At 53.7% G+C, this 27090-nt stretch overlaps 10 protein-coding genes across 10 annotated transcripts; 2 read left to right on the top strand and 8 right to left on the bottom strand.

Moving 5' to 3' along the window:
- Positions 1 to 1605: 1605 nt before the first annotated feature.
- CC84DRAFT_1195078 (MFS general substrate transporter) lies at positions 1606 to 3285 on the bottom strand (the record flags this gene model as incomplete). The annotated part of the gene is made up of 4 exons (XM_018181388.1): positions 3091 to 3285; positions 2950 to 3038; positions 2250 to 2903; positions 1606 to 2215 (listed from the first exon to the last, which is right to left on the bottom strand). The coding sequence occupies exons 1-4, from the start codon at positions 3151 to 3153 to the stop codon at positions 1606 to 1608; spliced, it is 1416 nt and encodes a 471-aa protein (XP_018039512.1). The 5' UTR covers positions 3154 to 3285.
- A 4281-nt stretch (positions 3286 to 7566) lies between these two features.
- CC84DRAFT_1162914 (uncharacterized protein) lies at positions 7567 to 11104 on the bottom strand. The gene is made up of 3 exons (XM_018178124.1): positions 10914 to 11104; positions 9094 to 10861; positions 7567 to 9044 (listed from the first exon to the last, which is right to left on the bottom strand). The coding sequence occupies exons 1-3, from the start codon at positions 11060 to 11062 to the stop codon at positions 7671 to 7673; spliced, it is 3291 nt and encodes a 1096-aa protein (XP_018039511.1). The 5' UTR covers positions 11063 to 11104; the 3' UTR covers positions 7567 to 7670.
- Positions 11105 to 11344: 240 nt separating this feature from the next.
- Positions 11345 to 13097, bottom strand: CC84DRAFT_1195076 (uncharacterized protein). The gene is made up of 4 exons (XM_018181387.1): positions 12227 to 13097; positions 11990 to 12171; positions 11771 to 11939; positions 11345 to 11716 (listed from the first exon to the last, which is right to left on the bottom strand). Exons 1-4 carry the CDS (start codon positions 12891 to 12893, stop codon positions 11532 to 11534), a joined length of 1203 nt encoding a protein of 400 aa, XP_018039510.1. The 5' UTR covers positions 12894 to 13097; the 3' UTR covers positions 11345 to 11531.
- A 188-nt stretch (positions 13098 to 13285) lies between these two features.
- Positions 13286 to 14371, bottom strand: CC84DRAFT_1162912 (enoyl-CoA hydratase/isomerase). The gene is made up of 3 exons (XM_018178123.1): positions 14040 to 14371; positions 13756 to 13981; positions 13286 to 13707 (listed from the first exon to the last, which is right to left on the bottom strand). Exons 1-3 carry the CDS (start codon positions 14342 to 14344, stop codon positions 13438 to 13440), a joined length of 801 nt encoding a protein of 266 aa, XP_018039509.1. The 5' UTR covers positions 14345 to 14371; the 3' UTR covers positions 13286 to 13437.
- Positions 14372 to 14506: 135 nt separating this feature from the next.
- Positions 14507 to 16402, bottom strand: CC84DRAFT_1162911 (NAD(P)-binding protein). Its single transcript, XM_018178122.1, has 4 exons — positions 16269 to 16402; positions 15939 to 16083; positions 15353 to 15888; positions 14507 to 15304 (listed from the first exon to the last, which is right to left on the bottom strand). The coding sequence occupies exons 1-4, from the start codon at positions 16318 to 16320 to the stop codon at positions 14760 to 14762; spliced, it is 1278 nt and encodes a 425-aa protein (XP_018039508.1). The 5' UTR covers positions 16321 to 16402; the 3' UTR covers positions 14507 to 14759.
- A 408-nt stretch (positions 16403 to 16810) lies between these two features.
- CC84DRAFT_1142416 (uncharacterized protein) lies at positions 16811 to 18424 on the bottom strand (the record flags this gene model as incomplete). The annotated part of the gene is made up of 4 exons (XM_018176367.1): positions 16811 to 17710; positions 17764 to 17809; positions 17868 to 18133; positions 18184 to 18424. The coding sequence occupies 4 exons, from the start codon at positions 18422 to 18424 to the stop codon at positions 17205 to 17207; spliced, it is 1059 nt and encodes a 352-aa protein (XP_018039507.1). The 3' UTR covers positions 16811 to 17204.
- Positions 18425 to 18913: 489 nt separating this feature from the next.
- CC84DRAFT_1162909 (uncharacterized protein) lies at positions 18914 to 20094 on the bottom strand. Its single transcript, XM_018178121.1, has one exon. It carries the CDS (start codon positions 19880 to 19882, stop codon positions 19205 to 19207), a length of 678 nt encoding a protein of 225 aa, XP_018039506.1. The 5' UTR covers positions 19883 to 20094; the 3' UTR covers positions 18914 to 19204.
- Positions 20095 to 20227: 133 nt separating this feature from the next.
- CC84DRAFT_1142412 (uncharacterized protein) lies at positions 20228 to 23008 on the top strand. The gene is made up of 4 exons (XM_018176366.1): positions 20228 to 20711; positions 20767 to 21869; positions 21920 to 22182; positions 22242 to 23008. Exons 1-4 carry the CDS (start codon positions 20445 to 20447, stop codon positions 22691 to 22693), a joined length of 2085 nt encoding a protein of 694 aa, XP_018039505.1. The 5' UTR covers positions 20228 to 20444; the 3' UTR covers positions 22694 to 23008.
- Positions 22864 to 23500, bottom strand: CC84DRAFT_608293 (uncharacterized protein). The gene has a single exon (XM_018186865.1). The coding sequence runs from the start codon at positions 23451 to 23453 to the stop codon at positions 23127 to 23129; it is 327 nt and encodes a 108-aa protein (XP_018039504.1). The 5' UTR covers positions 23454 to 23500; the 3' UTR covers positions 22864 to 23126.
- Positions 23501 to 24092: 592 nt separating this feature from the next.
- On the top strand, positions 24093 to 25783 carry CC84DRAFT_1085846 (uncharacterized protein; the record flags this gene model as incomplete). Its single annotated transcript, XM_018174123.1, has 2 exons — positions 24093 to 24163; positions 24325 to 25783. The coding sequence occupies 2 exons, from the start codon at positions 24093 to 24095 to the stop codon at positions 25781 to 25783; spliced, it is 1530 nt and encodes a 509-aa protein (XP_018039503.1).
- Between the last annotated feature and the right edge of the window lie 1307 nt (positions 25784 to 27090).

Raw genomic sequence — 27090 nt, 5'->3', positions numbered from 1 at the left:
CACCTTTCTCCACTTCTAACCACTTCGACCCTTCATACAGTGCCCTCTTCGCCACACATGCTCTTTGGCCTGCATCGTGACTCTTCTACCTCGCATTTGAATCTCTCGGATTCGCCACTCTCACCTTAATGGTCTTCGATCCCAATTCAGCCACTCAAACCCGGGCTACTGCATCTGGCAGACCGTCTCGGCACAAGCACAACCGCAGTAACGTGAAGCTTGCTGTGAGTCACCTTCTCTTCCATCTCCATTCTCTGCTAACATAACTACAGCGTCCACACTGACTCGACGATCCAGCTCTTCGAGCACAGCATTAGCTCGTCGGCGTGCGCGCATCCCATCCACTACTCGCGGCACGATCTATCCCTGACGAACACGACTAGCACGCTGCTAGGCCTGTGACCACGAGCAAGGATGCCGCAATCGTATACCTTGGTTGTTGGAGGAATAGTGTTGGAGCTTCTTGAAGGCGGGTGGAATGAAGAAGCCTACGGGCACTTTGTTACGATCCGAGGCTTCGGCAAGTGATGACAATCTAGCAATCTGACCATAAAAGTCGCCCCGTATTAGCTTTGCTAACTCTGCGCAATCTCAACAGGTACCTTCACTTGTTTTAGACCTCAGAACAGTTTGTTAGCGACAGATCTTCATCACCGGTCTCGGGCACTTTGTTACGAAGTGGAGTGAAGTATTCCTTGGGAGGAAATGGGCGGCCGCACGCGAGCTTTTTGTACTATTCGTGGTTCTTCTTTGGGAGCGTTGGGACGCTTAGAGGTTGGTTGAGCTGGGGCTGTGTATGTTAGTCCAGCAAGCTACTTGCTTCTGCATGTTTTTGGTCCCTTCTTGTACCAATGTTGACTCTATGTACGGTCTTGTGCCTTTTTGCCGTGGGTAATCTGAATCCAGTTGAGTTGAAGACTTTTGTAGTATATGATTGGGAAAATCATAGGCTTCCTGTCCGCTCAGTGGTAGACAGCGTATGGGCGGATTAGTAATTGGGTTCGTGAGAGCCTTGAAGTTCCTGGTGTTGTCAAGCGCGCCTGAAGCCAATCAGACAGTCTGTCTCAGCGTAGTTCTCGCGCTAATCGCGATTCGACCTCTCTGCATATCTCTGGTTGAGAGCGCTGCGAGTTTGTTGCTCAGCCTTGCTTACAAAACCCGCTCGTCTGGTGGCCTCATAGCCTGCGTAGCCGATGTCCTCTTCGCCGTCGCGTGAGAAGTACGCTGTACGTGCATATAGATCCAGGCTCGCGGGAATTCCGAAACCGACGAATCTAACGGTTCACGGTGTATTCAGCCAAGTGACCGGTTTTCCGGAAAGGGTGTTTTTAGCGGTCTGAGTGGCGAGTGGAGCAGAGAGAACTAGGCTTCCCGTCCGCTCAGCCATATATAAGCAGTGTACCGGCGGACCAGTACGAAGATCGGTGACGGCTTCGGAATCCCTGTTTTTCTTTTCTTTTTTTTTTTTTTGCCGAACTTTTGTACATGTGGTGAGGACGTAGGTGGGTCTAGACGTTGATGGAAGTTGCGATAGTGGACCACCATGACCATAAGCGAGTACAAGCTGCCAGCAGACGCCTTTTTTGCTAGCACTTAATCGACCGTTTACAGTTTCAATGCGAAACTTCCCCTAACCCTCTCACCGAAAATGTAGAACAACACGGGCGCAGGTGCCAGCGCCAGACTGACAAACCCAAACACGCTGATGCCCCATCCATACCCTACCTTCTCGAACAGGCTCGGTGCAACTAGAGGTATTAGGCCTCCAACAATCGACCGACACACCGTCCCTGCTGCGATTGCGGATGCTGCATACGCTTCGAACGAGTCGATGTAATAGTTTTGCGTAGTGTTCAAGATCATCACCTGTCCGATGCCATAGAAAAACGTCGGCACGATGGACGCACACCAGTGAACTTTCCTCTCAACCGACCACGCGAACCAGAAAAGCGATACGGGGATGAACAAGGCCCCGATGTTTGCAAGGGGTAAGCGAAACTCGGGCTGCCCTTTATCCTTGTGCTTGGCCGTAAGTCTCTTATACACGTCGTCAATTCGTGGAACGAGAAACCATACAGCGAACAAGAACCCAAGCCCTGGTCCGAGGTATAGCAGCCCGACTTTCTCGGTAGAGAAACCATATATGCCCGAATAGATGTCCTGCATGTTGGTGTAGATGCTATAGGTCGTCCCGAAGATGAGGGCTTGGTAGACGCTCATGACAGCGACGATAGGCTGAATGAAGATACGCGGGGGACGCGAGTGAGTGCGCGAGTTTCTGTCGCAGCGGACGCAAGTCCTCGCCTTCGAATTGGTAGTTGGTTGCATCGTCCGCGCGGTTACTACCCTCGAAGCGGTGTTTCATGTGTGTGAGAATGACGGGCGCATAAGTTTCGCGGAGGAAGAAATACCCTGCCAGCGTATTGACCGAGCAGACGATCGTCATCACCCAAAATATCCACCGCCAACCGAGACGCTGCACGATGAAGCCACCGAACAATGGACCCAGGGTGGGGCCTAGCAATGGTCCTAGGAGATACCAGCCAAATACCCCGGCTCTTTCAATGGGTATGAACATGTCGCTGATCGTACCTCCTCCGTTTGCAATGCCAACGCTGCCAAAGAAGCCCGACACGCTGCGCACAACGATGAGGAATGCGATGTTTGGCGCAAGCGCCGTGGGAATTTGCAAAAGAGCGAAAATGGCGAAGCAAATTAGGTAGATATTTCTGAGGTCAAATGTCTCTGATAGTGGTGCGAGAATCAGAGGGCCGATGCCCAACAAGATCACAAAGTCAGTAGTGGTTGCGATGACGGCCTTAGGGGACGTGTGGAGGTCTTCAGGGATCTCAGAAATCCCGGGTGTGAACATGGAGCTCGCGAGCGGACTGACAACCGTGTGGCTGTCAGGCATCTTAAAGACGAGCTGGTTCGCGTTGCATACTCGACATTGTGGCTATCACACCCACGTTCGCGAGTTTCCTCCATCGGGGCCATGCTCGCGGGTCTTCGTCGGGATGATCCAGGAGCTTGAGGGTCTGTAAAGTGTCAACTACGGCTGCTGCACTGCAAACAAAATGGCATAATCACCGGTCGCGTGTCTTCATCGTCGCTCCAGCGCTGTAGCAGAGGCGTCCGTTCGTCGCGTGACATTGTAAGTGCTTATTTGATTGAATACACCTGCGAAGAAAACAGCACTCGGGCGTCGCGGAGATCGAGTGCGAGCAGCATATTCGCCATGACGATTGCTATAGCATATGCTGACTGGGCTCGTGAGGATTAATCCCGTGTCATCGATCTTGTTCGATTCGATCGCGGGATCGATCCAACCTACTGGACTCGCCTAAGCCAACCAACCAAACAGCACGCACCCCTCACTGCCTGTTCCATCGCAGCTCTTGCCCACCAACACTCAGACAAGTATCGCGACAGGTTTGCAGTATGCCGTGAAATGTACATCCTTTACAGATTTATCACTTCCTGGAATGCTAGTGATATCATCGACTAACTCGTCTTAGAATTACCAGCTGCTTCGCAAGGCTTGAAGTTCTTCTTTCGCTGATTCAATGATTTCTCACATTGCACCCGCCTTCAGAGTTCGAGGCAGGAGACCAGTTCACATCTGCTGTTTTTCAAGCCTCGTCTTGATGCACACAACCACCCAGAATGTTCATATGATGTCAATATGATTGCACAATCGATAGGCACATGCTCGAAGTACCATAAACTCGAAATTTTCTTCTCATTCTGTTCCCTAGCATATGCGCATGCGCGGGCGTGGCACGGTTTGCATTGGTCGTCCATCCGCAGTTGCAGCGCTACTGCTAGGTCGAACTGGTTCAGGTTGGTAAATGGATAAATAAAGAACGAGGAATTGCATGGGGCACAGCACCGCTTCGACGGATTGCAGGAGGCGGGAAGCTGCTAGTCTATGTCCAGTTTTTCTCTTTCCATCAACCACGCAAAACACTTGGTTCAACTTCGTCCACGCGTTACCCTGACAATACTAGCCATATGTGTTCTAGATCCGAGTGATTTTGGAGGAATTTTCTGGATTTTGGCACTCGTGCCTGTTCTTGTTCGTCCTGCGACTCTTTCCGGCAGTTGGGTAGGATGAAAGTAGATATTCTGATACGAACAGCAGTTTATCTCAAACGTGGTCTAGAACATATACTTGCATCCTCTACGACATGTACCTGGACCTTTCTGGGCGAGAGCGACTGCTATACCATCGTGGTATCACACGGCCAACAGCAAGCGCCATGTTTGGCCATGGCGATTGTTCCAGATCTATGGCAAGAGGATCCGCGCCACACTCGATCTAGTTCTATTCTGTGAGCCAGACGCATTCGTAGCCATATATGGCATGAAGTCCAATGTTCGGCGGAGCAAGTTCTACCTGGAATTGACAAAGAATATCCGAGAGAAAACAACTCTGAACACCATAGATCCTACAGATCACGCCCACAGACGCAAGATGCTCAACAAGTGCTTCACTGAACAGTCAGTTACTGCTATCTCCAGTTTTGTGAGCCAGCATATCGACCGGTGGCACCAGATCTTGTTAGAAGCACATGATAGCACAACAGAGTGGTCTGCCTCAATAGGTTTTGAAAAGCAAATGGGCCATCCTGTGTTCGATATCATGGGCTATCTTAGCTTTGGACGATCGTTCGACATCAAGGAGCCGGGTGATAACCCTTTGAGGTAGATGCCAGATAACATCAGGCACTATCTGAAATTCTACTACACGGTATGGGGCGTCCCCTATCTGCTTCTCGGCGAATTGGACGTGAAAGAAAGTATACTTACTTTGAATGAAGATGTGCTGCTCACCCTTCCTACGTCTGATTGTTTGATGCAAACCTCGCGGCTTTGATCGTCTCGTGAGGTCATCACCCCGCTAACTGTACGAAACTTCAACGACTTTGTCTTTGATAGTGTTGCAAAATGACTAGAGCTATATAAAAAGTAGGAGCACATTTCTGAGCACGAAAGTCGTCAAGGCGTGTTCTATTTCTTGTGGGGAGGTCAAGATCCCAGCACATTTGGCCCATTGCATGCCGAAGATGAGCTTCGCGCGGAGGCTACCTTGCTAATCGTTGCTGGATCTGATACCACTCGGACCGCCCTTTCAAGCATCGTCTGGTACCTAGTTAGAGCACCAAGATGCTATCGCAAACTTATTGACGAGTTCCAAAAGGCATTCAAGGCGACGGAAGATGTGGTTTATGGTCCAGCGCTGATGAACTGCACATACCTGCGGACATGTATCGATGAAGGAATGCGCCTTGTCCCTGCGGGGACCTGTGAGCCTCCTCGGCAGGTCCTTGCTGGTGGTATCGACATTCTGAACGACCACTACCCTGAAGGAACGGTAGTAAGTACAGTCCGTTAGTATGACAGCAATAACGGGGATGCCTATGGAGACCTGGGGGTTTTTCGACCCGAGGGCCGGATTGAAAACGAAGCAGCAGGAGTTACCAAAGCGATGGTAACTAGAATGCGGACCAACTTTCAACCGTTTCTAACAGGTCTAGGTAGCTGTCCGGGTAGGAGCATAGCACTGGCGGAAATTCACCTTATAGTCCCTAAGATACTGCTGTGATTTGATTTGAGGAAAGCGACTGGACCGACCCTGGGGGAAGATAGCCCGGAAATGGGTTGGGGCAAAACGAACCTAAAGCAATTTCAAGTAGTAGATGCTTTCGTCTCATTGATGGATGGCCCTGAAATTCAGTTCAAGAAGAGGCCGATGCATGAGTCGATACCTGAATCAGTGTGAGCTGGGATACATGATGCTAAGGATTTCGTCCCTGCAACTTGCTGTCCTGCCGCATACAGGTGTCCGTAGACATGCGTGTTGCTATAGCGGGTGAGAAAAGACTGTCAGTTGATACTTCAAGTATAGCTCCGAAATCCGCTCTGATGTATACTCCCACCGCTCCATTTGCGCATCCTACCATAGATGCAAAGCATTTCACATGTGATAAAGGAGAGGAGATTGATTGCTGCTAATAATTCGTTAATACTACCCTGCACAACCACTTCGAACCACCGCACCTTCCTATCTTTAAGCCATCAGGTTGGGCATCGCAGAACCTCGGATGTTTTCAATGTAGTATCGCCGTACCGGCATTTACCCTTCCATGGCTCATCTCGCTCGGTCCCATAAAGTGGCTGGGAAGCAGACGAAAGCCTCAGCTTCCGCTCATACCGTGCCAAATAAGACATGCAAGCAGCTCTACCAACAATAACTCAGAGAAGCCAGTAGTGTCAAACGAACTTCCACAGAAACAGGATGGGATGGCACAACGCTCGGGAAGTGAGCTAGTCACAAGAGCGTAGTCGCTTGTTCAGATGCAAGAAAAGCTATGAGTCACGCAAAGGGCTTTTCAAGTCCAACGTCAGACTAAATGCTTTGCCCTATCCGGACTGAAATGACATGTTTTGGGAATGGAGTTCACTAGCAAGATACTCAGGATGAACAAAGCCTGGGACTTGCACAAGTTTCGCGTTCCGACAACAATGGATGTCGGAAACTGAACTAAGCGTAGACCCAAAAGACTATCAGGTTGTGCACGTACTCGGGTGACAGACAGTGACTTCACATAGGCAAGAGAAAAGAAAATATCCGGTTTGCCGACCCTACAGAACCCCAGAGGGACGTGGATTTTTCTTGCAGTTTCTGGGAGACAACTTGGACTTGAGCACACCCACAATCATTCTCCCTTGCTTCTAACAGCCCTTCCAGGACAGTTGTCAATTATCTCCCGCAGGGATTCCCCAGCGTGGCGAACCGTAAATCCGAATTCGTGTATCTACATAAAACATTGAACAAGTCGAAGGCACAGGCAAGTGCTTTGTGGACCAATCCAGATAGTGTCAATCTAGTACTTTGCAGATGTGGGCCTACAAGTACAATAATATGAAAACTGGGATTTTCGGAGATGACAATGTGCCCGTTGAAATTGCAGGCAAAAGCACGGCACGAAGCCAGGTTAGCTTACCTGGATTTAGGAGCCCTTATTGGAGCACGGAAATACGTGAGGAGCTCAAAGGTTGCAAAGTCACTGGCAAGAGAGGTGAAAGAGATGGAGAAGTTTATCAGAAGCATCGATGAAGTTTTACCCAACCATCCTATGCCAGGCGGTGTTGCTTGGGTAAAATACGATTGGGGCAAATTGTGGATGGAATATAGGGAACGAGCGATTCCGGATCGCGCATGGCAGAGCATCGACAGACGTGATAAACACAACAAGCCAAATGCACGCGACCTGGAACGAAGCTAAGAATGGAAAGAGTAAGAGTTCGAATCCTGGTAGAGGGCGCATCAACGGACCTCGAGGGCAAAGGCAAGGCTCCTGTCAAACGTACCAGTAAAGGCGCCAGCAGGAGCTCTAGCGCCAACTCAGCTGATGCACAAATCGAGGCTTTGATTCGACAACTAAAACAGTTTGAAGCAGAGTGGAAAAGGGAAAAGAACATGGAATGGGGAAGACCTTGGTGATGTTTCATTGGATCAATGAAGTGAGCAGTGCTCCACCGACACAGACGCAGCTTCAACGGGAATAGACAAGTACGATTGACTCTAAGAAGCAAATGATGGATACATAACGTCAAGGTATGCTCAACAGCTAACGACTAATGCAAAGAACTCATATATTTCTTTACAAAACGAGCTTGAACGTAGCAACCTCGAACGCTCTGATCTCAATCTTCGCGCCCTTCTTCCCGGCCACCTCAGTCATGACAATATCCTTCTCGCCCTCTATATCGTCCTCGAGCGCATTGACCTTGACCACCTTCTTGACGTGCAAGCTTCCCCAAGTGAGGACGGCTTTGCTCTTTCCCCCCAGCGCGTCGTAGATGCGCACGATGACAGACTGTCCTTTCTTCACAGGCAGCTCACCGCGCGAAACATCCTCATCATCTTCGCCACGTTTGATGGTGTCGAGGACGAGGTTCGGCGCGCCGTGGACCTGGAAAGAACTCAGGAGAGAGTGGTCAGAGCTGGCCTGGCGGCCTACGATGCGAAGTGGGTTGTTGAATTCGAAGGCCTTGCGGACGGTGACTTCGCTGAGGGGTCCGGCGTGCGGGAAGATAGCGTAGCGGGTGCGATGGCGGCCCATGTCGGCGTGCGCATCTGGGGCCTTGGGCGCTCTGAGGAGTGACAGCCTCATGACGTTTCCTGCGGTTGCGAAACCGAATTTTGAATCGTTGAGGATGGAGACACCGTACGTGGCTTCCGATAGATCAGCCCACTTGTGGACGCAAACTTCGAACTTGGCCATGTCCCAGGTCGTGTTATAGTGAGTTGGGCGGCGGACGATGCCGAACTGCGTCTCGTAACTGGCTTCCGTGTTGACGATGTCGACTGGGAACTCCACCTTGAGAAACTTCATTGTCTCCTGCCATTCGATTTCTGCATCAATTTCTACACTTGTGGGGGCGTCACCAATCGCTGCAGGTAGAGAGATAGTAGTCTTGACCCACGACTTGTCCGATATTTTAGTCTCTACGTTCAGCGACACACGGTGAGGACCATCCTCTGAGATGACAACCTTTGACGGGGGCAGCTCTTGGCGTGAATCGAGATGGTAGACTTCCACGTCCCAAGCTTGCCAATAGAGCGGCTTATCATCGAATAACACGAGCTGAGCCGCTTTTGCGCCCTTTGGTATGGTTTCCCGATCGGCCTTGATATCGTAAAGCGACGTGATGGCGCCGTTGGACACCTCAACCACAAACTGGGAGTTGCGAAGCTCAAATACGTTCGGTCGGATCTCCATGACCGATGAAGTGGCAGCGGAGTATGACGAGGCAAGAGGGCGAACTTCCAAGGCGCTCATGCCGTCTCCATGGGCGAGACCATATGTAGGAAGACCAGCCACGGGCGGGAGCGTCACTAATTCTGTCCTTGCCCATGGAAGAGTGTTTAACGCGAACAGGTCACTGTCATGTTTGACATCCTGGTCGAAGCCAAGTTCCGACAGCGCGTCCGAAAGTAATCTCTCGCCCTTGGAAAACACTTCGGCATAGATCTAAGTCGGGTTAGCATGGCTGGATCACGTCTAATAGTGCGACACTTACTTCATCCGAATCACGGTAGCACATTTCGATCGAGCTACCAGGCAGACAATCATGGAACTGGCACAATAGAACGCCTTCCCACATGTCATCCAGGTCCTTCTTTGGGTACTTGTACGAGCTCTTCTTGCCGAACGAGTTCTTGACTGTGGCAAGCGTTGCCAGATATTCGATATCTCTTAGCATGATCTCAGACTTTCGGTTGTTGCGCTTGTTGTTCGCTTGCGTAGTGTATGTTCCACGATGTAGCTCAAAGTAGAGCTCACCGTACCAGGTTACGAGCTCCTGGCCTTTCTCGACCTTCTTTTCTAGCTTATCGAACCAATCATCAGCAGAGTCGCCAAGTTTCACGCGTGGCAAACGACCGCCCTTATGGTCACTCATTCCGCGGCATCGGCGAAGTCTTTCGAGCATTTCCCATGTAGGACCACCTCCTCCATCTCCCTTGCCAAAAACGAGAAGCGAAGTGTTGTCACGGTCAAGAGACTTGTGCTGTGTGACACTCCTCTTGACATCGCCGAAGTGTGCTTCAGCAGTGTAAGTCTCGCAGGGCGGCATGTGACATAGGACCTGACTATTATCGAGAGCCACCCAGTTGAATGTGGTGTGCGGGAAGTTATTGATGTTGTTCCAACTGAGCTTCTGCGTCAAGAATCGCGTCATCCCAGAAATGCGACAGATTTGAGGAAGCTGTGTAGAATAACCAAACGTATCTGGGAGCCAGAAAGTCTTGCACCGCTGTCCGAAACGACTCTCAAAGTACCGTTGTCCGTAGAGGAATTGCCTGATCAATGACTCTCCACCAGGGAGGTTGGTATCATGCTCCACCCAGCTACCTCCAATGGGTTGGAAGGAGCCCTCCTTGACCTTCTTCTTAACGCGGTCGAAGGTTGACGGGTATAGCTGCTCTAGCCACTTGTACTGCTGAGCTTGCGAACAGACAAAGCGCAACTCGGGGTATCGATCAATGAGGTCGCATTGGTTCGACCAGGAGCGGGCGACTTTGCGCTTGGTCTCTGCGAACGGCCAAAGCCAGCACGTATCAATGTGGCAATAGCCGACGCCGGTTACAATAGCCTCATTGTCGGTCTCGTAGACTTTGTGCGAGTCGACATCGCCAAGGTACTCGCGCGCGATCTTGCGACCTTCAAGGATGCTCTCCTGGCTTCCGCCGCCGGCAATGAAAGCGTTGATGATGCGGTCGCAGACCTGCTGCGCCTCGTGCTTCTCGACCGAATCGTCCGGGAACTCCCTCGCTGCATCTCCAAGCTCCCAAAAGTCGTAGCGCAAAGCCCGCGCTTCCAGGTTGATGGCTTGGATCTCGACAACGTTCAGACGGAACGACCTGTTCGGGTCTGGCGGCTGGATGGAGCCGCCGTTGCCGTTGCCGAACATGCCGTTGCAGGCGACCTCGACGTAGAAGGTATGCTCCTTGCCGTCCCTGAAAGCCTTGGGAAGGATCCATTCGGTGCGCTCGCCGCCGCCGGTCAGGCCGTGGACGACGTCACCGTGTTCGGTCCATATCATGCCCTCGCAGTCGGCGTCCCATTTGAACTCAAGGTGCTCGTACTCCAAGAATTCCTTGGGAACGGCGAGCTGGATCTTGACCCAGTGCGTGGACCAGCCGGGACCGAACCAATGGCCGGGAACGATTGGCTTGAAGTCGTGCGAGACGGCATCCTTGAAGGCCGGGCGCGCGAGGTTGGGCGGAGAGTAGACGGACAGCTTGAACGGGCCCGGGTTCGCGCCGACTTTCGCATACACGATCTTGCTGCATCGCGTCAGTGAGAAGGGGCAGGCAGTTGGGAGCAGCTGCAACGTACGGCAACAGGCCCTGGCCATAGTACTGCCCGCCGTCGGTGAACTGGCCCAGGCGGTCGCGATAGATGCGGTCGATGTGCTTGCCCACGGGACCAGCCGCGAGCGTGGGGTAGTCGGAAGACACGGGGATGACGCGCTGTTCGCCGCCCATGATGAAGTGTTGCAAGGTTGCTGTGCGTGTTGAGCTGGAGCTGGAGCGGGAGCAAGCTGGAGCTCCGGGCCCTTGCATGAGCTATCTATAAGCTGGGGCCCCGCATTGCTGCGTTAGCGGATCCCGTCCGGCCCTAGGCTCGCCACCTGACCTTGCCAGCCGCGCACCATTGCACCGTGCATGCTGCACCAACTGTCCACGCGCAATGTCTTGCGCGGACAGATGCGCATCGCCTTAGTCACAGTCACGGCCTTGCATGCTTCACGCAGAAGGTGCTACGTTCGTCTGCTCATGTGCCAGAGCAATCGATTTGCATACGAAGGACTCCAGGTACGCCAATCCACGAGCATCGTGGTGCATGTGGATTCCATCTAACGCCAGACCAAATGTATCAACATTGCAACAACCAAACCTTTCGTCCAACACTCCAGCCTTTCTGCCGAGATGGTGATCGTGCTGCTCACGCCTTCTAGCGGATGCGGTCCAAACGCGCCCTGTTCATGGCGATCTGGTCGTCCACCTTGTCCGTCTTTTGCGTGATGCGATCGATGTGTTTGTTCTGAGTGTCAACCTCTTGCCCCATGGCTCTACCAAGAGCATTCAACCGCTTCGCCGCTCCATGGAGCTGGTCCAAGTTGTTGTCGATCTCGTTTTCTATCAGGTGTAAGCATGCCATGTTCGTTTCCAAGACCCGGCACCACCACTTACCCATCTCGTCATCCTCACTGTCAGCCTCGAACTGATACTTTGCGCGGTCGGCTAGCGTCGATTTGCCACCCGTGTTTGCGGCGCCCTGCACGCCTCTCTTGTACTCGTCTTGCCTAGCCGAACTCTGCCATGCGGCCGCACGAGTGGCATCCCTCTGGGCCCGCTCCGTCTACACTGGTCAGCTTCCATGTGCATGCTTTCACTCAGCAACTAGCTTACCTGGTGGTTTTCCATGATCTTGCGGTCCCGCTCTTCGCGGCGTGAATTGCTGGTGAACGGGTTGGACACGTGCACCGCGAACATGCTGCGGTTAAGCGTCTTGAGCTCACGTGCCTTCTCCTCTGCAATCCGGTTCTGCGAGGATGCGAGGTCCAAGTTGCGTTCCGTGTTGTGGATCCTCTCTAAATTCAATCGTCAGCGGGCTATTGCTACAGCTAGCAAAGGGCGGGACGTTACCTCCTTGTGCTCCGAGGCGGGCAAGAGTATCGCGACCAGTCTCTTCGGCCTGTTGGGCGAGCCTCAGCGCGTTGCGCGTGCTCGATACATCCTGCTGCTTCATGAACTTGATTTCGTTCTTGGTGGCCATGATGTCCTCTTCTTCTTGCTCCTCTGCAGTCAATTGGCGATCCTCATATGCTGGGCCGCTACCATAGCCTCCCGGTGCTCCGTATCCACCACCAGAAACGCCCGACTGGCTGTAGGAGCTGCCTCCTGGCTGTCCATAGCCGCCATCCGACTGGGGTGGCTGCTGCTGCGGTGCCTTCGGTTGTCTCTGGGCTGCACCTCCAAACAGGGCAGAGCGGTCTTCGTCGAGGTTTGGGTCCGAGTTGCCCAGGCCACCATAACCGCCAGTCCGGCGAGGAGCACCCTGATCGGCACCTCCACCGTACTGGTTGCCGCCGTAGCCGCCAGAGGCACCGTAGCTACCAGTGCTCTGGTAGCCACGGCCTCCGAATTGTGCGCCCTGGCCCGTCACAGCGGGAGTTTTCTCTTGACGGAACGAGTCGTTGCCTCCCTGGTAGGCTGGAGGCGGTGCACTCGCATACAGGTCGTTCTTAGCGGGCGCAGCGTAGGGGTTGGCTGCTGCGTCGGCTTCCTTGTTCTTCTTCTTGAAGAGCCCCATGGTGTGTGGTTGCGGATGTGGTGCGGGTGGTGGGCTCGAGCGGGCAAGTCGTGTGTGCGTGCGGGGAGACAAGTGCTCGTACTTTTGGTCAGCTGCGCGTATCCAGTTGCGGCTGTCTCGAGGTGGCAGTAAGACAGAAGAATGTGTTTTCGGGGGTGTCTCTTGAGTATTTGAGTGTTTGGTGAAGTGTCGGAGGTTCAGCGCTGGCCGTTTCGCAGTAAGCGCGGTCCAGCTGCCCAACATGCGGAATGGCGCCCGGTGGCTGTGCGATGCGCCCCACAGCCACGACGGCGGGGCCGTCTAGTCCATTTCCCTGCCCCAACGACGCGTGTTGGCTCGAATCAATAACGATTGCCTTTGCGAAAACGTGAATTTATCAACCCAAGATTGAACTTCCATCACTCGCTCCGTCCAGCGGACTGAGGTTCAACGAGGTATTGCGGAGGGTGTTCACTGGACCCTGCATCTGCTGATGGCGCTAGCATTGCGGCACAAGGAGTCGCACTGTGAGAGGTGCATAAGAGCTGGCTCTCAAGTCTAAGGTCTACAGCTTTGCCTTTGCCGACCACGCCTCCACCCTCTTCTCCCGCTCTTCAGCTTCCGCAGCGAGCCTGTCGCTTGCCTTGTCTCTTAGGTCAGCCTCGCGCTCGTCATTCTCCAGGAAGTCCACCGTCTCCCGCCACATCTCCCTCTTGAGTTCGCCCACCACTCCCTTATCGGGCTTACTCGTCAACTTGAGCTCTTCGATGAACTTGAGCACCTCATCGAGTCCACCCAGCCCGTCGATGATGTTTTCCTTCAGTGCGTCCACCGACTTATGCCATCATTAGGACCGTCTGTACAGCAGCAGGATGGTACTCACCTTGAATCGCCTGCCCTCCAGTACCAGCGTCCGATAGACGGTCGGTGTGCACTTCTGACGGAATATGGATGACATTGCTGGTCGTAATGGTACACCTAGGTCGACCTCATTCAAACAGAGGTAACCTTTGGTTGGGTTCATGATGCGGTAATCGTGCATCATGGCTGTCATGAGAGCACCGGCAAAGCCGTGACCGTTGATCAGCGCGATGGTAGGCATCGGGTAGCTGACAACTATTAGCGTGATTGCGCCCCTCCATCATACCAAAAAATTATTGTGCTCACACCAAGATGCGGCGCCATAGCTTGTATAGAACGTTCGCAAAAAATCCAGGCTGCATGGCGTGCTCCAGGTCCAAGCCATTGCTGTAGAACTTTTCGATTAACGACGTGGTAATGACGACGCCGTGAGGATATTTGGTCTCGAGAATGTCCAGTGCCAGTACGATGGCCTCGCACAAGTCCGTCACAAGGCGGTTGTCCGGCGGCGAGCCGAATGCGACGACATAGACCTTGTCACCGGGCGAGCTGACCTCAACCTTGCCCTTTGTGCCGATCGGGACCGTGAAAAGTGGATTGCCACGCGACATGATGATGATGGTTGGATTGATGTGTACGGTGTTGGAGGTGGATAACCGATGGCGTAGGCGATTCACGTGCAAATCGCCCGGCCCGAGCATACCTAGGTAAACTCCTACCGAACTTACGATCAGTAAACACAACACTCATCAACCGCGTTCTGCATAGTCTGTGGGTTTCAACTAGGTTCAAAGTTCTGCTACGGCTGCAAAAATCCACTCGAGTTTCGCATAGTCGATCCTTCTAGTGAGCAACTGCCCGCTGCTATTTATGCTGCCCATAATCAACCTTTTCGCGAAGAATAACCCATTCTTTGATGATCGCGCAACGCTACGACAACCGTAAACATACCTCAGTTCACCCTGTATTTCTTTCAATTGCGGGATTCTTCCTTCGCCTCTCAAAAGTACCGTGAAGGGGCCTGGATCATACCGTTCCATCAGCTACTCTGTCATCATCAAGCAGAGCCCCGTCCTCAGATGGCAGCGCCTCATGCTCCTCCTTGGTCCAAATTTCCATGCCCTCCACCACCGGAAAGGACGTAAGCACGCGGCTGATGTCACCCCACCATACCTCGCCGAATTTGCGATACCACTCTACCGTCCGCCTCAGACCATCATCAAAGCTGGTCTTTGGCTGCCAGCCTAGAGCAGCAAGCTTTGATCCGTCCGTCGCATACCGTTGGTCGTTAAAAGGTCGATCTTCCGTGTACTGCACCGACTTTTCAAGATCTGCTGGGGTCTCATGAGCAAGACCGAAGAGTCCTAACAGCCTATGGCAGATGTCCGTGTTAGAGATTTCATCTGTAGTCGCAATGTTATATATTTGACCGATGTCGCCTTTGTGAAAGATCGTGTCCAATGCATCGACGATATCGCCGGCATAGAGATACCGTCGTGTGGGTGATCCATCGCCGTGGACTAGAAGCTTCCTTCTGCGCTGTAAAAGCATAATAAATTTGGGTATGATCTCTGTGGTCGGTCAGCAAGAAGTGGAGAGGATGCATGATGTCAACGCACTCTCAGGAAACTGATGGGGTCCATATACGTTGTTAGACCGCACGGTGATCAAAGGGAGCTTGAAGCTCTTCCGGTATGCGCTGACCATCATTTCCGCCGCCGCCTTGCTTGCTGAATATGGATTTGTCGGGGCTAGAATGCTCGTTTCGCTAAGGTCTGCTGCACCTATCGGTACATCCCCATACACCTCATCTGTTGAGATATGTACGAAGCGTGAGATACCATGTTCCCGCGCTCTTTCGAGCAAGACGTGCGTCCCGTATACATTAGTGTTCGTAAACTGGTATGAGTTGCCAAAGCTGAGGTCAACATGCGATTGGGCTGCGAAATGGAATATCGTGTCGATGTGGTGCTTGCGCAGGACCCTTTTAACATCAGCGGGAGATGTTATGTCGCCTTGCTCAAACTTGAAGTTGGAGCGGCCATCAAGGATGCGCGTGTTGTTCAGCGTTGCGCAGTAGTCAAGTTTGTCGAATGAGACAACGTTGTAGTGGTCCGGATACGTCAGAGTCAAGTGTCGGACGAACCAACACGCGCTGTAAGGGTGTCAGTCGCGGCTCTACCCTACGCCTATTCCATGTCGCACATGAAGCCTGCACCACCCGTTACAAGGATGTTGCGCGCATCCTCTCGTGGCTCGAAACGAGTCGTCCCAGTCAAAACCGGTGCTTGCTTCCAGAGATCTTCTGTCAGATACGATCTCGGATTAAGAACGGTCGAGTTCCTCCGGTCTGTGTAACGTATTAGCGACTGGCGCGGCCCATCGGAGGCTTCTACACGCCAAACTGGAGGAAACCGGCAGATATTCTAGAGGTGCTCAAGCTCCAGTATCACTTCTAGCGGCTCTCGCGAGCGGCGAAGATGCGACGAGGGTTTGCGATAGGCTGGCGCGGGGAAGGCCCGCAGGACGACATACTTTTGAGGCCATTGGTAACAGGTGCGCAATCTGGGCTCTCTATGGCGGACATCTCGATAGAAGCCGCCGACAGGAGCTATACATGTAGGGCGGTCGTGCAAACAGTGTCGCAGACATCCCAAACAGACATTCCGTCTCCCTCAATATACGAAGCTTGCATCTTGTGTTCCTGGAGCTAGCACCGCAACAGGAAGCGTATCCGTAGCATCATGTGACGTCACTGCACGTGCAGCCCCCTCTACCAATTCATGTCGGAGCCTGCCTTTACTACATAAACTACAAAATAATTCAATGAGCCATGGTGAAGCTAAGCTGGGGAGTCCCGTCCTTGTTCATTTGCGCTGTGTCAGGACATCCTACGATAGCATCGAACCTACTTCGAAAGACAGTCACAACATTCAGCATCAGCTGTAGCAAACTTCAAACTCCGGACATCAACATGAAGGAAGAGATTGAATTATCATACATATAAAGATGCGGTGCGTGAGACCAAAAATCCTCGTTCTACGCTTTGTGCTGCAGGTGGACACTGAGACATCACAGCTCTGTCGAGCCTGTGTCCACTCGAGTATGGTCTGTGTGGAGTCTTGTAGTATTCAAAACACCGATATTGAATCCTGATCGTCTACTGGGAGCAATCGAGGTAGCGCCGGGTGAAGTTCCACATCATCGGTGAGGCAGTGAGGAGATTAGCCGCCTACAGATCAAGATGTAGGTCGGCAGTCACAGACGGTCGATCTTGACGCCATCCTTTGAAGACGCGGAGATTACAGCAAAATAGAAGGGGCTGTGAGATGGCGTTCTAGATGTATGCCCGTATTGCACGTTGAGACAGACCTACGTGCAGTCGCTAATCCTGAAAACTACGATCTGTAGCCGCGCACCGCCGTCTTCATGCCCATTCCGACTACAAACTTCCGTTTCGGCAATCATTCCCTAGGGTTGATCGTCATGTTGTCCTCCAGTGCCTTTTCCCGTCTCTTCCGGCACATCTTCCACATAGAACAACAGATCAGGATGTCTCTTGTCCATCGGACTCCTCGAGTTCTCGTTTCCGAAGAACACCTGAGCTTTATTAATCTTCTTATTTCCCAGCTCTTTCTTGTGGCTGACCAGGAAGTACCCAAAGGAGATCGCATTGGGCGATCCGAGCAATGCCATTCCCTCGTCGCTGTCCATGTCGAATGTCGCGCCTGGCCAGCCGGAGAGTTCTTTCCCCCAAATACTCAGCGCTGAAGCGGCAATTCGTGAAGTATCGATGTTTTGAACGTTCTGGGCCCAGAAATAGCGAATGTTCTTGACGTCAGGATTGTCACGGTACCACAATCCCCAGAGAAGGTCGGCAGAAGTGCGTAGTGCAGGAAGTTCAGTTCTTTGCGGTTTATAGCCCCAATTTTTCTCTGCGGCATGGGCGGGACTCAGACGAAACTGTGCGGTGACAACTATGGAGTCATGTCAGCTTGAGGGTGAACATGAACATACGCAACCGACATACCACCACCGACGTGATTGATAGCAATTTTATGATTGGCGCCCGTTTTCTGTCAATTCAGATCGTATTAGCTTTCGAGTATAGTGGTCGAAGTAGCACGGGCTCACCGAGTACTCCTGATCGTTGACTTTGTATTCCTGGTCCACAAAGCGTTTCTCATTGTCATCATCCAACTCTTTGTCGCCATGCCAGAGCTCATAACAGATGTTGTCACCACCATCTGGACTGGAATGCTTGGGGAATCCCAGGTACTTGGGCTTTTTGTTCAGACCAAGCGCGTCGTAGGGCGTGCTGTACTGCCAGAATGTCTCAAAGTTGCAAAAATATTCAGCATGTGGATCGGTCTCTTCCCATCCCCACTTGGACAAATCCTCTATTGGAAGGTGTTAGTAGGTCTTCACATGCTGGCTGTTGGGAGCATACCCTTGAGATCGCCTTGCCATTCATTCCGCATGGTAGGTGGATTCGCCGCGGGTTTGAAGATCTTCGCAGCTTCCTCGTCGTTACGGGTGAAGGCTTCGACAAACTCACCGCCCTTACAGACTGCTTTGGACCATATTTGATCATTCGCAGTCGCCGATTTGTCCCAGCGGCGGGTGATATTGGTCGGTGAAGCGGCGATCGGACCGCCCAATATGGCGCTGAGAAGGGCAACGGCCACCATTAGAAGCGTGAGAATCGACATTACGTCGGTGAGGGTGCGGTTTTGTTCGAGTCGAAGGTCGGCTTGTAATGAATACGCCCAGTTGAGTGACCTCTATGATGAGGCCGCTGAGCTTGGAAGTCACGGGCGTTTGTCGTGTTGATACTGCATTCAACGCGCAGTATAAAAATTACCCCAAAGACTCCTTTGTGCCTTTCAGATTCAGCAGATTTGACTAGTCGCAAGTTGGTACCCTGAACAGCACTTTCATTCAACCCCAAAAGAGCGCGGACACCATACGTTACCCAACGCCTTGTCATGGCAACATCACCCTGGGTAGCCCCGTGATAAGCCAAGCAGCTGCGGTCCTTTTACTGAGGGCCATAGCTGTATGCTTAGCTTAGCCTCGGAGCTACTATTGTCACTCGGTTCGAGTCTCGGCAAATTGTAGGAAACGAAACTCAACATAGCCATGATCGCAACAGATAATGCCCGCGCATTATCGTAATAATGGTATATGCATGAGTTGTTCTATAGAAGCCCTCCCTCCTCCTTTCCTGATAAGTTGTTGCTCGACTTAGCTACTGTGTACGCCTCCTTCCATAGTTTGTGCACATGCTCGCTCGATGGAGTTGTTCGAGAATTATATGTGATAAGACCCCAATGCTAAAACAACCCCGGGAAACCCTAGCTCCTTGCTTGAACACAAAACGCCCAAAAACATGGTATCATTCTCTTCTCTTGTCCAAAATTACTCCAACAATCCCATCTCCAAACTCTTTCCATTCCCCAGGCGTTTCTTCAAGTGTTGATGTGCTGGTAGCACTCCAAGCACCAAGGCTCCCCATCTTGTCCGATTTCCACGATGCACTCTTTGCAAATGGCCTTTTGACACCCCAAACATTCCCTCGCACAAATGTAACAGGTTCGTTCCGTACATCGCTGGCAGTCCATGTAGCCCTCAAGGTCTCGTTTTCGTTTTGGTGCAGTGCTGCAGACATGGCAAGGACTGAGGTCTGATTTGGTATGCGAGTCCACTCTCTGTACGGGCGGCGAGCTTGGCACAAGATCGGGTTCGGTGTCCATGAGATGCGATGGCGTCTTAACATGCAGACGCTTCATTTGCTTTACAGGCCGGCGTTCCGAGCTTGCAAGCTTTGGTGATCTTGAGAATGTGCGCGGCACGGTCGCTTCGTGAGACGCGGGGTCGTGGCCGTACAACCGAATATGGCCTTCGCTTGTAGGCGATGTCCGTGAGATGCTGGAACCATATCGATCCACGTCTGCAGAAGACATGGAGATATGTTTGGGGCTCGGCATGTCTTTGTCGTCCTCTAGTCGCCTCTTCCTCTTGCCCAGGCTGGCTGCAATCTGCGAATCGACCATGTGATTTTGTACGTGGGCGTGGGTTGACGACGAAAAGACAGAGGGTGTGTGTTTGTGATCGTGCCCGAACAAGCCGGGTGTAATGTACACCATGGCGGGGAACACGACGGTGAAGTGGAGGCGAGCGACGCTGCAACGGTGAGAGCGCGGTGGACGAGAAGCGAAGGCGGCGAGCGGTCGGGGTTCGGGTGGCAGTCGGAAGAGAACGCTTAGACGTGCATATCGCTAGAGGCACACTTAATGCAGCAGAACGCAGGAAGGAGCGACGTGTGCAGCCCGGGGGCGTCTGGAGTGAGGAGGACGAGTGCTGTCGTAGTCCCGGCGGGAGGACTTGGACCTTGATCTGCCAGCAGCTAACTCGATGCAACCTAGCAGATGCAGGGTTCACAAGCGTCCAAAGCTGTACGGGCCCGCGCGACTTTCTCACGTGTCGCCAAGTGCCGCCGCGGCGCTGCTCCGCAATCGAAGCGCAGTCCGCCAAACAGTCTTATATAAACATACACCATTCCTACGTCTTCTGGAGGGTTTCTGGTCGGGCTCAGGGAGGCGCATTGGCTGCTTGTTTAGTGATACCCAGGAGTGCGATTGCGCGACAACTCCCTACCATCATTAATTTTGGTCACTCTAGGGGAAATAGCACCACGCCGTTGCTGCCATGGAGAACCTCAACGTCGCCGAGCTGGTCGAGCGGCTGGGAAGCGATGAAGAGTCGGTGCGAAAGATGGCAGTCTTCAAGCTGCAAAGTGCCATTGGCGACCCCTCGTTTGCCGATGTCTTCATACAAGAAGGGGGCCTGCCCAAGCTGCGGTTTCTGGCTCTGCATTCGACCGGTAACACCCTAGCATATTGCCTCACGTCTTTGTCGCGGCTACTGGAACTCGACAAGGGATGGGACCACGTCTCGGATGACCTCACCAGGAGGGTCAGTACAAGGAAGGCGCGGCCGAGTATGGCGCATTCGATCTAACAGCGCACAGATTGTCGGCCTCGTAGTCGCGCAGCCGCTCGTCAATGTGAATCGCGGTGCCATGTCGGTCCTCGCTGCCATCGTCGGCAATCCCTCGCGCCGCAACTCGCAGCCCGGCGTCACTGGCTTTCAGCGTCTGAAGCCCATAATCGAATCGCATAAGCAGTTCCTGCCTTCCCTGGTCGAGAAAATGACCTCCGCCGACCACGCACTTTGCGCCAACTCGCTCCAGCTCATCAATGCTCTCATGCGAGACACCATTGCGAATGAAGCGGATACAGAGTGGCCACGGTTCATAAAGCAGTTGCAGGAATTAGGTGTCATCAAGAGTGTGTACGGGTTGATGCAGAGCTCGGCAGTGCAAGACCTCGCGCATCCGTTACTGGACTTCCAGTCTCTGACCAAGATTCTGTTGCGAAGGTGGAGGGAGGAGAAGGTGGATCTGGAAAAGGCAGACCACCGCAGAGCTCTGAGAGGATTGCATGTTGCAAGCAATCCGGACCAGACAGGGACAGACCCTAAAGGCAGCAAAAGACAGAATCCTGCCAAATGGAGACGCCTTGGATTCGAAACTGAATCGCCAGCATTCGAATTCACCCCCAGTGGATTCCTAGGCCTGATGGACCTCACCGACTTTGTCTACAAGAATGAAGACGGTTTCCAGAAGTTGTTGCTTGAGCAATCAGCAGTGCTGCTTGAGCAGCGTTGCCCAATCGCTCGCGCAAGTCTTGCTGTCACATCTATTTTATACGACCACTTTGAGGTCGACAAGTCAGACGAGTCGGAATCTAACAGGTACACGGTGCTGGACTCACGAGCAAATTTTGAAAGGGCTTTCAAGCCTCTCCTCTTGCATTGGTCAAGACTGCACACAAGCGGCTTGAATGCGTTCATTCGACTGTGGAAGGCTGCCGGAGCACAATTGGACGATTTTGAGAAGATCGAAGAATTGGTACGGATCCTGACTGAACAGGTCGTGGGACAAGCGCCTCGCACGAAAGAAATCAAGGATGTCGAAGAGGAGTTGGCCGAATATGACATTCAGCGGCTAAGGGAGCTTCAGATGGAGTTGCTTGAACTCACATATGAGGATGCTTGGGGCCATCACCTTCGGTTCGTGCCTGTTTCTGAGTTGCGGGTCCATTATGCTAACCTATACTTAGTCAAGTTCGAGACGAGCTCAGTCACGAAGCTCTTCAATTCGTTAAAGAGCAGCGCATCCGGTGTCTGCTTCAGGGCGCCTGGTTTCCTCAGACGATGAACTACAGCACAGAAGCAGGACCGGTCACGAGCAAAACCCTCAACCGGACAGTGCCCTCGTTGTGGCGATTTGTTCGACTCTCGCATAATCGGCGATATCTGCACTTTTCGGACTTTGATGAGAGGCTGCCAACAGAGCCAAGGCTGGATGCCTTACAAGACAAAAGTAGGCTCCCCACAACGCGGTGGAATAGTGTACGCGCTGTGTCTGACATGCATGTGTAGTTGATCTTTCCATTGTGTCTTCGGTTGTCAGCAACGTGTCGGCGTCGGCGCCATCGACATCGTCGTCTGACAGCACGCTCAAAGACGCTGGGCAGGCGAATACATCAACTAAAATCACCATCCACGGGTACTTGCCTAGTACAAGCCATTCACGCCAGAAATCGGATGATTCGAAAGGCACGCAGAAAGAGTCGGTCCTTCTTCAGCTCCATCCGCAAAGCCATACATTGGCGTCGGAGTGGCTAGACGGGTTGTTGATGCTACTCAACCAACAGCCAATTACAGCCGACACCAACAAACTCGTAAACCTCATCGGCGGCTACGGACTGAAGATTCGACTGCTCAACGTGCGCTTTGAGGATGTGGGCATGGAGGAGCCGATCCTTCCCAGCCGCGAGGGATTGGACGATGAGTACTATTACGACATTGGCGGGATGGAGGCCGGGGTGTGAAACTACCGCAACAACGTGTCTGCACGCATATGGCTTGCGATGGCGTCGTTGAGAGCAGCAACGTGGGATCTAGCGTCGCCAGCGTGGCCTGGATCTGGTTCAGGTACGGAGCGCGACGATTCTACGCTTGGATCTGGCGCTATTTTGGTAGATATGGGCTTGGCAAGGTACAACCAGGCTAGCAGGGATTCGTCGTTCAGGCCGGTGCTAGTCGCTAGTGCTCTGCGCAGCACTCTACCGATGGTGAAGCCACGAAGGCTGGAGAGAGCGTATTCGAGTAGTAGGATTCTATTTAGATACCCATGGTTTTACGGCAGCGTGGCACCGCATGCTCGCGAATGTTGTTGAAGGCTCCAGTTTCCTATCGTGGCTAGATCCCCCGCTCAGCTCCTCGTCCAGCTGCACGACACTTGCACGGCGTCTGCTGGCGAGGCTACACCGTGTGGGCAGCGATATTTTGCGCAGCTCGTGGCACGCTCGGATGGGGCTCCTGCGCCAGCCCGGCGGCCAGCGGGAGCCTAGCGTCGCGGCGCCTCAGACGGTGGTCTGGTTGCGGACGGGCTAGAGACGACGGCGTGCGAGAGAGGACAGCGATCAATATCCCGGCGTCTATCACGCCTGTGTCGTGGGGAGCGCAGTGGAGAGGCGTAAGCAGAGTGGGCCGCTCACCGTGTTTTGTTCCTGAGCAACCCCGGCCTGAAACAGTGGGCGGGATCAGAGCGGGGGCGCAAACTTGCGCAACCACGAAGCGCGCTGCCATTGGTGAGGTGCGCCTGGGCCCGCCAGCCGACCTGAGGTGAAGATATCCGCAGCATGCGCGAATGGCCTCGTGGCGATACTTGCTGGGCGAGTTCCAGTCTCCAGGGATGCTCCAGGCGCCGCGACGGAGAAGGCCTTGAGTGGGTGACCTGGAGACAGCTAGTCACGGATACTGACGAACCGCCGGTGGAGACGGGCGCTGGAGAGCTCACCGTGTATGGCGGCGCAGGAGTCAGTAGTCGTGGATGGCTGCATATGTGGTTCGGATGCTCTCTGCAGCCGCCAGCGCTGTGCTCCCTTGGTGAATTCATTACCCATCAGCCGACGGGCGCCCTCCAGGGACACTGTTTGCTTCTTTCTTATACTCGGGCTGTCACCTTCACCAGGCGCGGATTCCGTTTACCACGACGACCAGCCTGCGGTCCGGCTCCACACCAACGTGTGTTCCTGCGTAGTGATTTAACCAGATCGACGCACGCATACCAACAACGCTCGGCCGCTTTTGCACAGGACCAGGGCCAGGGCGCAGGTGCAGCTTCTACCGCTTATACATACTTCAATGTACCTGACAGCCCGCGAACACCACCACGAGGTCACGCCGCCCGCCCGTACCATCTACCTTGCTAGCCACGCCGGCACCATGAAGAAGAAGGCAAAGGTCGTTCCTCCGTGCTCGCATGCCGAGTTTGAGTCGCTGCCGGAACCATTGAGGTGCGTACCGCCATGCACCTTCTGGAAATGCTGCTGCACCCGTGATTTGCTGGGCGAATGTGATTGTGATAGGGGCGCATAAACCTCTTCATCTCCAACCCCACCACGGGCCAGGTACCTGAGAACGACGAGCGCCACGATGCTGACGATACCGCCTGCAGACGAAAGTACTTTAGCTCGCTGGAGCGGCTGCGCATTGCTGAAGAGCACGCCCTGCACGAGCAGCAAGGGGAGCACAAGCACCAGTACCACCCGTTTCAAGCGCGGCCGTCCCGCTCGAGGTCCACTGCCATCCATCGTTCGATACTTCCGCTAGGATCGTCACGTCGCCGACTTGCACGAGCCGAAAGCCTAAAGCACGACCATTACGTCGCGCAGGCCGACGCCTCGTTCTTCTTGTCGCTGCCGCCAAAAGTCCAGCGCAGCGCCTTTTCTCGCGAGGAGCAAACCATCTTGGTCGGACGCTGCGAGATCCCCCCTTCCACGACCGGATCGCCCTTGCCTCCCGCCCGCCGCACGCACCTGCACTACGACGAGGAGCAGCGCTTCAGCGACTTCCACTTTGGCTTCAACAACGACGGCAGCGACGACCACGCCCTCGCCCGCGACCACGACCACAACCATTACGGCGCCGCTCTCCACCGAGGTCGCTCCCTCCGGCGGCGGTCCAGCGTGTCGTCGGCCGACATCTCCCCCACCCGCGGCTCGCCCTACAGCCCAGCACAAGAGCTGGACGCAGACACGGAAGGCAGCCTGCTGTATCTCGACACCATGAGCCCTGTGGCCTCGCATCCCTCGCGCGCCAGCTTCAGGCGCACCCTGTCGCTCACCAACATCCCCCTCCGCAGCTCCATCTCGTCTGCACCCCTCGCTCCGGAACCCCTCTCCGCCCGTGGCACCGCGCCCTGGCATCAAAGGGCCCACTCGCAGTCCGTGTCCGGCAGGCGCTCCTCGCACACTCCACAGGCCCCCGTCTTCGACCCCGAAGCTACCCACTACCGGGATGCGGAGACACGCAAGAAGCTGCAGTTCCTTGCTTCCCCGCAGAAGTTTGACGAGGCCGTCGAGTTTGGGTTCCCCTCCAGCGGCGACGACACCATGCCGCCCCGCTACCAGCTCCCTCCCATCAGCACCGACGCCCGCAATTTCAGCCGCGACGTGCAGAGCTTTCTCAAGGACGACCGCATGTCGTTCTTGGACGACCACGAGGAAGAGGATAACAAAGGTCTGGAGTCGGACGCTGAGTCTGTTGCCGACTTTGAGTCCCCTGTCACGCCCTCGAGCGTTGGCCATTCATTTCGATACCACCGCAAACAGTCCTCCAACTTCTCCTCGTCTATCGACTCCAATGGCGTGCCCCTGATCCACCCAGTCACTGGCCGTCTGAATCGCGAGATGACGCTGCGGATGACTCTCACTCGGCCGGACCTGCGCGCGGATGAGGAGCAGCTTTACGGCTGGCAAGGGCAGAAGCACACCAAGGATGATCCGTTTGCTCTTGAGGACCTTCCGCTCTCGGACGATATGAACGGAACTAAGGGTCCTTTCTACGTCAAGCCGAAGCCTCACGGCAACCTTGTCAGCCGACTCTTCAAGCGCAGCAGTAAGAAGGGACGATGAAGCTCACGACATGTCACTCAGCACGATTTATGAGCACCCATACGATGCATGTGTCACGACACGTAACATCATACGTCGACCTATGTTTCCTTCTAATCACTTCTCTTCAAGAACACCTTTTACTTACGGTCTTCACATTTTCTTTTGGTGTACTTTAGCGGGCGTTAATCAGAGACGAAATCGGTTCAATGGCTAGCGTTCATGCGCAGGCCTGTTTCCTTTCAGTGTACAATATACCATTTAGCATGCATGCATGACCGAGACGAAACGAGATGAGAGGCAAAACGGCAGATGATGGTTCATGCGCTCGATAGATTTCGGGGATAGCATAGCTAATCGTTGCTGTTGCGGGATAAGGGTCTGGGATTGCGGTGCAGATTCGGAGACGGTAGATACCCCCAGTTCAGACCAGACTGGCAAATGCGAAAACGAGAAAAGTTCTTGATACATTTGAAACGTTTCCGTATCGGCACTTGTGCGATCCCAATTGGCGGCATGTACCTACTTGCGACTGCATGACAGCATCCACGGCTCACCGTGCCTGGGTGCTAGTAAATTCCACGTTCCGTTCGAGCAGTGCGGTACCTTCGCAAACGGTGGGGCGCTTCCCAGGGACAAATGCTCGCTCCAAGCCTACCGCGTGCGTGGGAGCGACTACGGGTTCTCCCACTCGCCGAGCTCGCCGAGCGTAGCCTGCTCGTATTCCGGAGCACAGTGCGTCTATTCATACACTTCAAGCCTTCCATTGCAGGTAGGTGAGTACTGCGAGTATCGCAAGTGGAAATCTCCTCGACGAGGTGGCATGTCGCCCCCAAGCCCAAATCCACATGCAAATTCGATAAATGCTCTTGCATGCGCGCATGAACATGATACACCCCAACGGCTCGGCCTGCCGAGTGATATTGCAGATACGAAGGCAGGGCGTTCGCATGGCTAAACGGCACCGCAGCGACGAACGTGACTGCCCTGCCGTACCGTGTGCCCTGCAACGTACCATATGTGTTCTGGCGGTTCGCACGCGGTCCGCTTCGCGAGTCAGAGGCTGGATACGAAGTTAGAGGCGGATGCTTCCATGCACTCGGAGTGGGTGGGATGGGTCTGGCGCTGGGCTATTCGAATGCGTCTTTCCTGATTCCTACAAAGTACAGCACACTGTTGGACTTGACAGTGGGCTCTGCTACACGCCAAACCTGCACCAAAAGCTACAGAGAAATCTCGCAAAAGCCGGGGCTTGTGGCGGCAACCTCGGTGTTTCTGTCCCGGTTCGTTCGTCGTTTCGACGCTGCACCACACCATTTCCAGTGACC

Source organism: Paraphaeosphaeria sporulosa, assembly GCF_001642045.1.
Source record: "Paraphaeosphaeria sporulosa strain AP3s5-JAC2a unplaced genomic scaffold CC84scaffold_3, whole genome shotgun sequence".
NCBI classification, from domain to species: Eukaryota; Fungi; Ascomycota; class Dothideomycetes; order Pleosporales; family Didymosphaeriaceae; genus Paraphaeosphaeria; species Paraphaeosphaeria sporulosa.
The sequence above is the reverse complement of the archived record's forward strand: the minus strand, read 5'-3'. Positions and strand labels throughout refer to the sequence as shown.

Excerpts from the sequence above, each read along its gene's own strand:
- CC84DRAFT_1162914 (XM_018178124.1), bottom strand. The coding sequence starts at position 11,062 with ATGGGCGGCGAACAGCGCGTCATCCCCGTGTCTTCCGACTACCCCACG. Across the intron at positions 10,862-10,913 it reads TATGGCCAGGGCCTGTTGCC|CAAGATCGTGTATGCGAAAG; the intron begins GTACGTTGCAGC and ends GACGCGATGCAG. Across the intron at positions 9,045-9,093 it reads GCTACCGTGATTCGGATGAA|ATCTATGCCGAAGTGTTTTC; the intron begins GTAAGTGTCGCA and ends AACCCGACTTAG.
- CC84DRAFT_1195076 (XM_018181387.1), bottom strand. The coding sequence starts at position 12,893 with ATGGGGCTCTTCAAGAAGAAGAACAAGGAAGCCGACGCAGCAGCCAAC. Across the intron at positions 11,940-11,989 it reads AGATCATGGAAAACCACCAG|ACGGAGCGGGCCCAGAGGGA; the intron begins GTAAGCTAGTTG and ends TGACCAGTGTAG. Across the intron at positions 11,717-11,770 it reads CAGTGAGGATGACGAGATGG|AAAACGAGATCGACAACAAC; the intron begins GTAAGTGGTGGT and ends TACACCTGATAG.
- CC84DRAFT_1162912 (XM_018178123.1), bottom strand. The coding sequence starts at position 14,344 with ATGTCGCGTGGCAATCCACTTTTCACGGTCCCGATCGGCACAAAGGGC. Across the intron at positions 13,982-14,039 it reads CTATGGCGCCGCATCTTGGT|CTACCCGATGCCTACCATCG; the intron begins GTGAGCACAATA and ends AATAGTTGTCAG. Across the intron at positions 13,708-13,755 it reads TGGAGGGCAGGCGATTCAAG|TCGGTGGACGCACTGAAGGA; the intron begins GTGAGTACCATC and ends TGATGGCATAAG.
- CC84DRAFT_1162911 (XM_018178122.1), bottom strand. The coding sequence starts at position 16,320 with ATGTCCGCCATAGAGAGCCCAGATTGCGCACCTGTTACCAATGGCCTC. Across the intron at positions 15,889-15,938 it reads ACGGGTGGTGCAGGCTTCAT|CGCGTGTTGGTTCGTCCGAC; the intron begins GTGCGACATGGA and ends ACACCCTTACAG. Across the intron at positions 15,305-15,352 it reads ACCCCATCAGTTTCCTGAGA|AGATCATACCCAAATTTATT; the intron begins GTGCGTTGACAT and ends GACCGACCACAG.
- CC84DRAFT_1162909 (XM_018178121.1), bottom strand. The coding sequence starts at position 19,882 with ATGGTGTACATTACACCCGGCTTGTTCGGGCACGATCACAAACACACA.
- CC84DRAFT_1142412 (XM_018176366.1), top strand. The coding sequence starts at position 20,445 with ATGGAGAACCTCAACGTCGCCGAGCTGGTCGAGCGGCTGGGAAGCGAT. Across the intron at positions 20,712-20,766 it reads CGGATGACCTCACCAGGAGG|ATTGTCGGCCTCGTAGTCGC; the intron begins GTCAGTACAAGG and ends AACAGCGCACAG. Across the intron at positions 21,870-21,919 it reads GCTTGGGGCCATCACCTTCG|TCAAGTTCGAGACGAGCTCA; the intron begins GTTCGTGCCTGT and ends ACCTATACTTAG.
- CC84DRAFT_608293 (XM_018186865.1), bottom strand. The coding sequence starts at position 23,453 with ATGGCAGCGCGCTTCGTGGTTGCGCAAGTTTGCGCCCCCGCTCTGATC.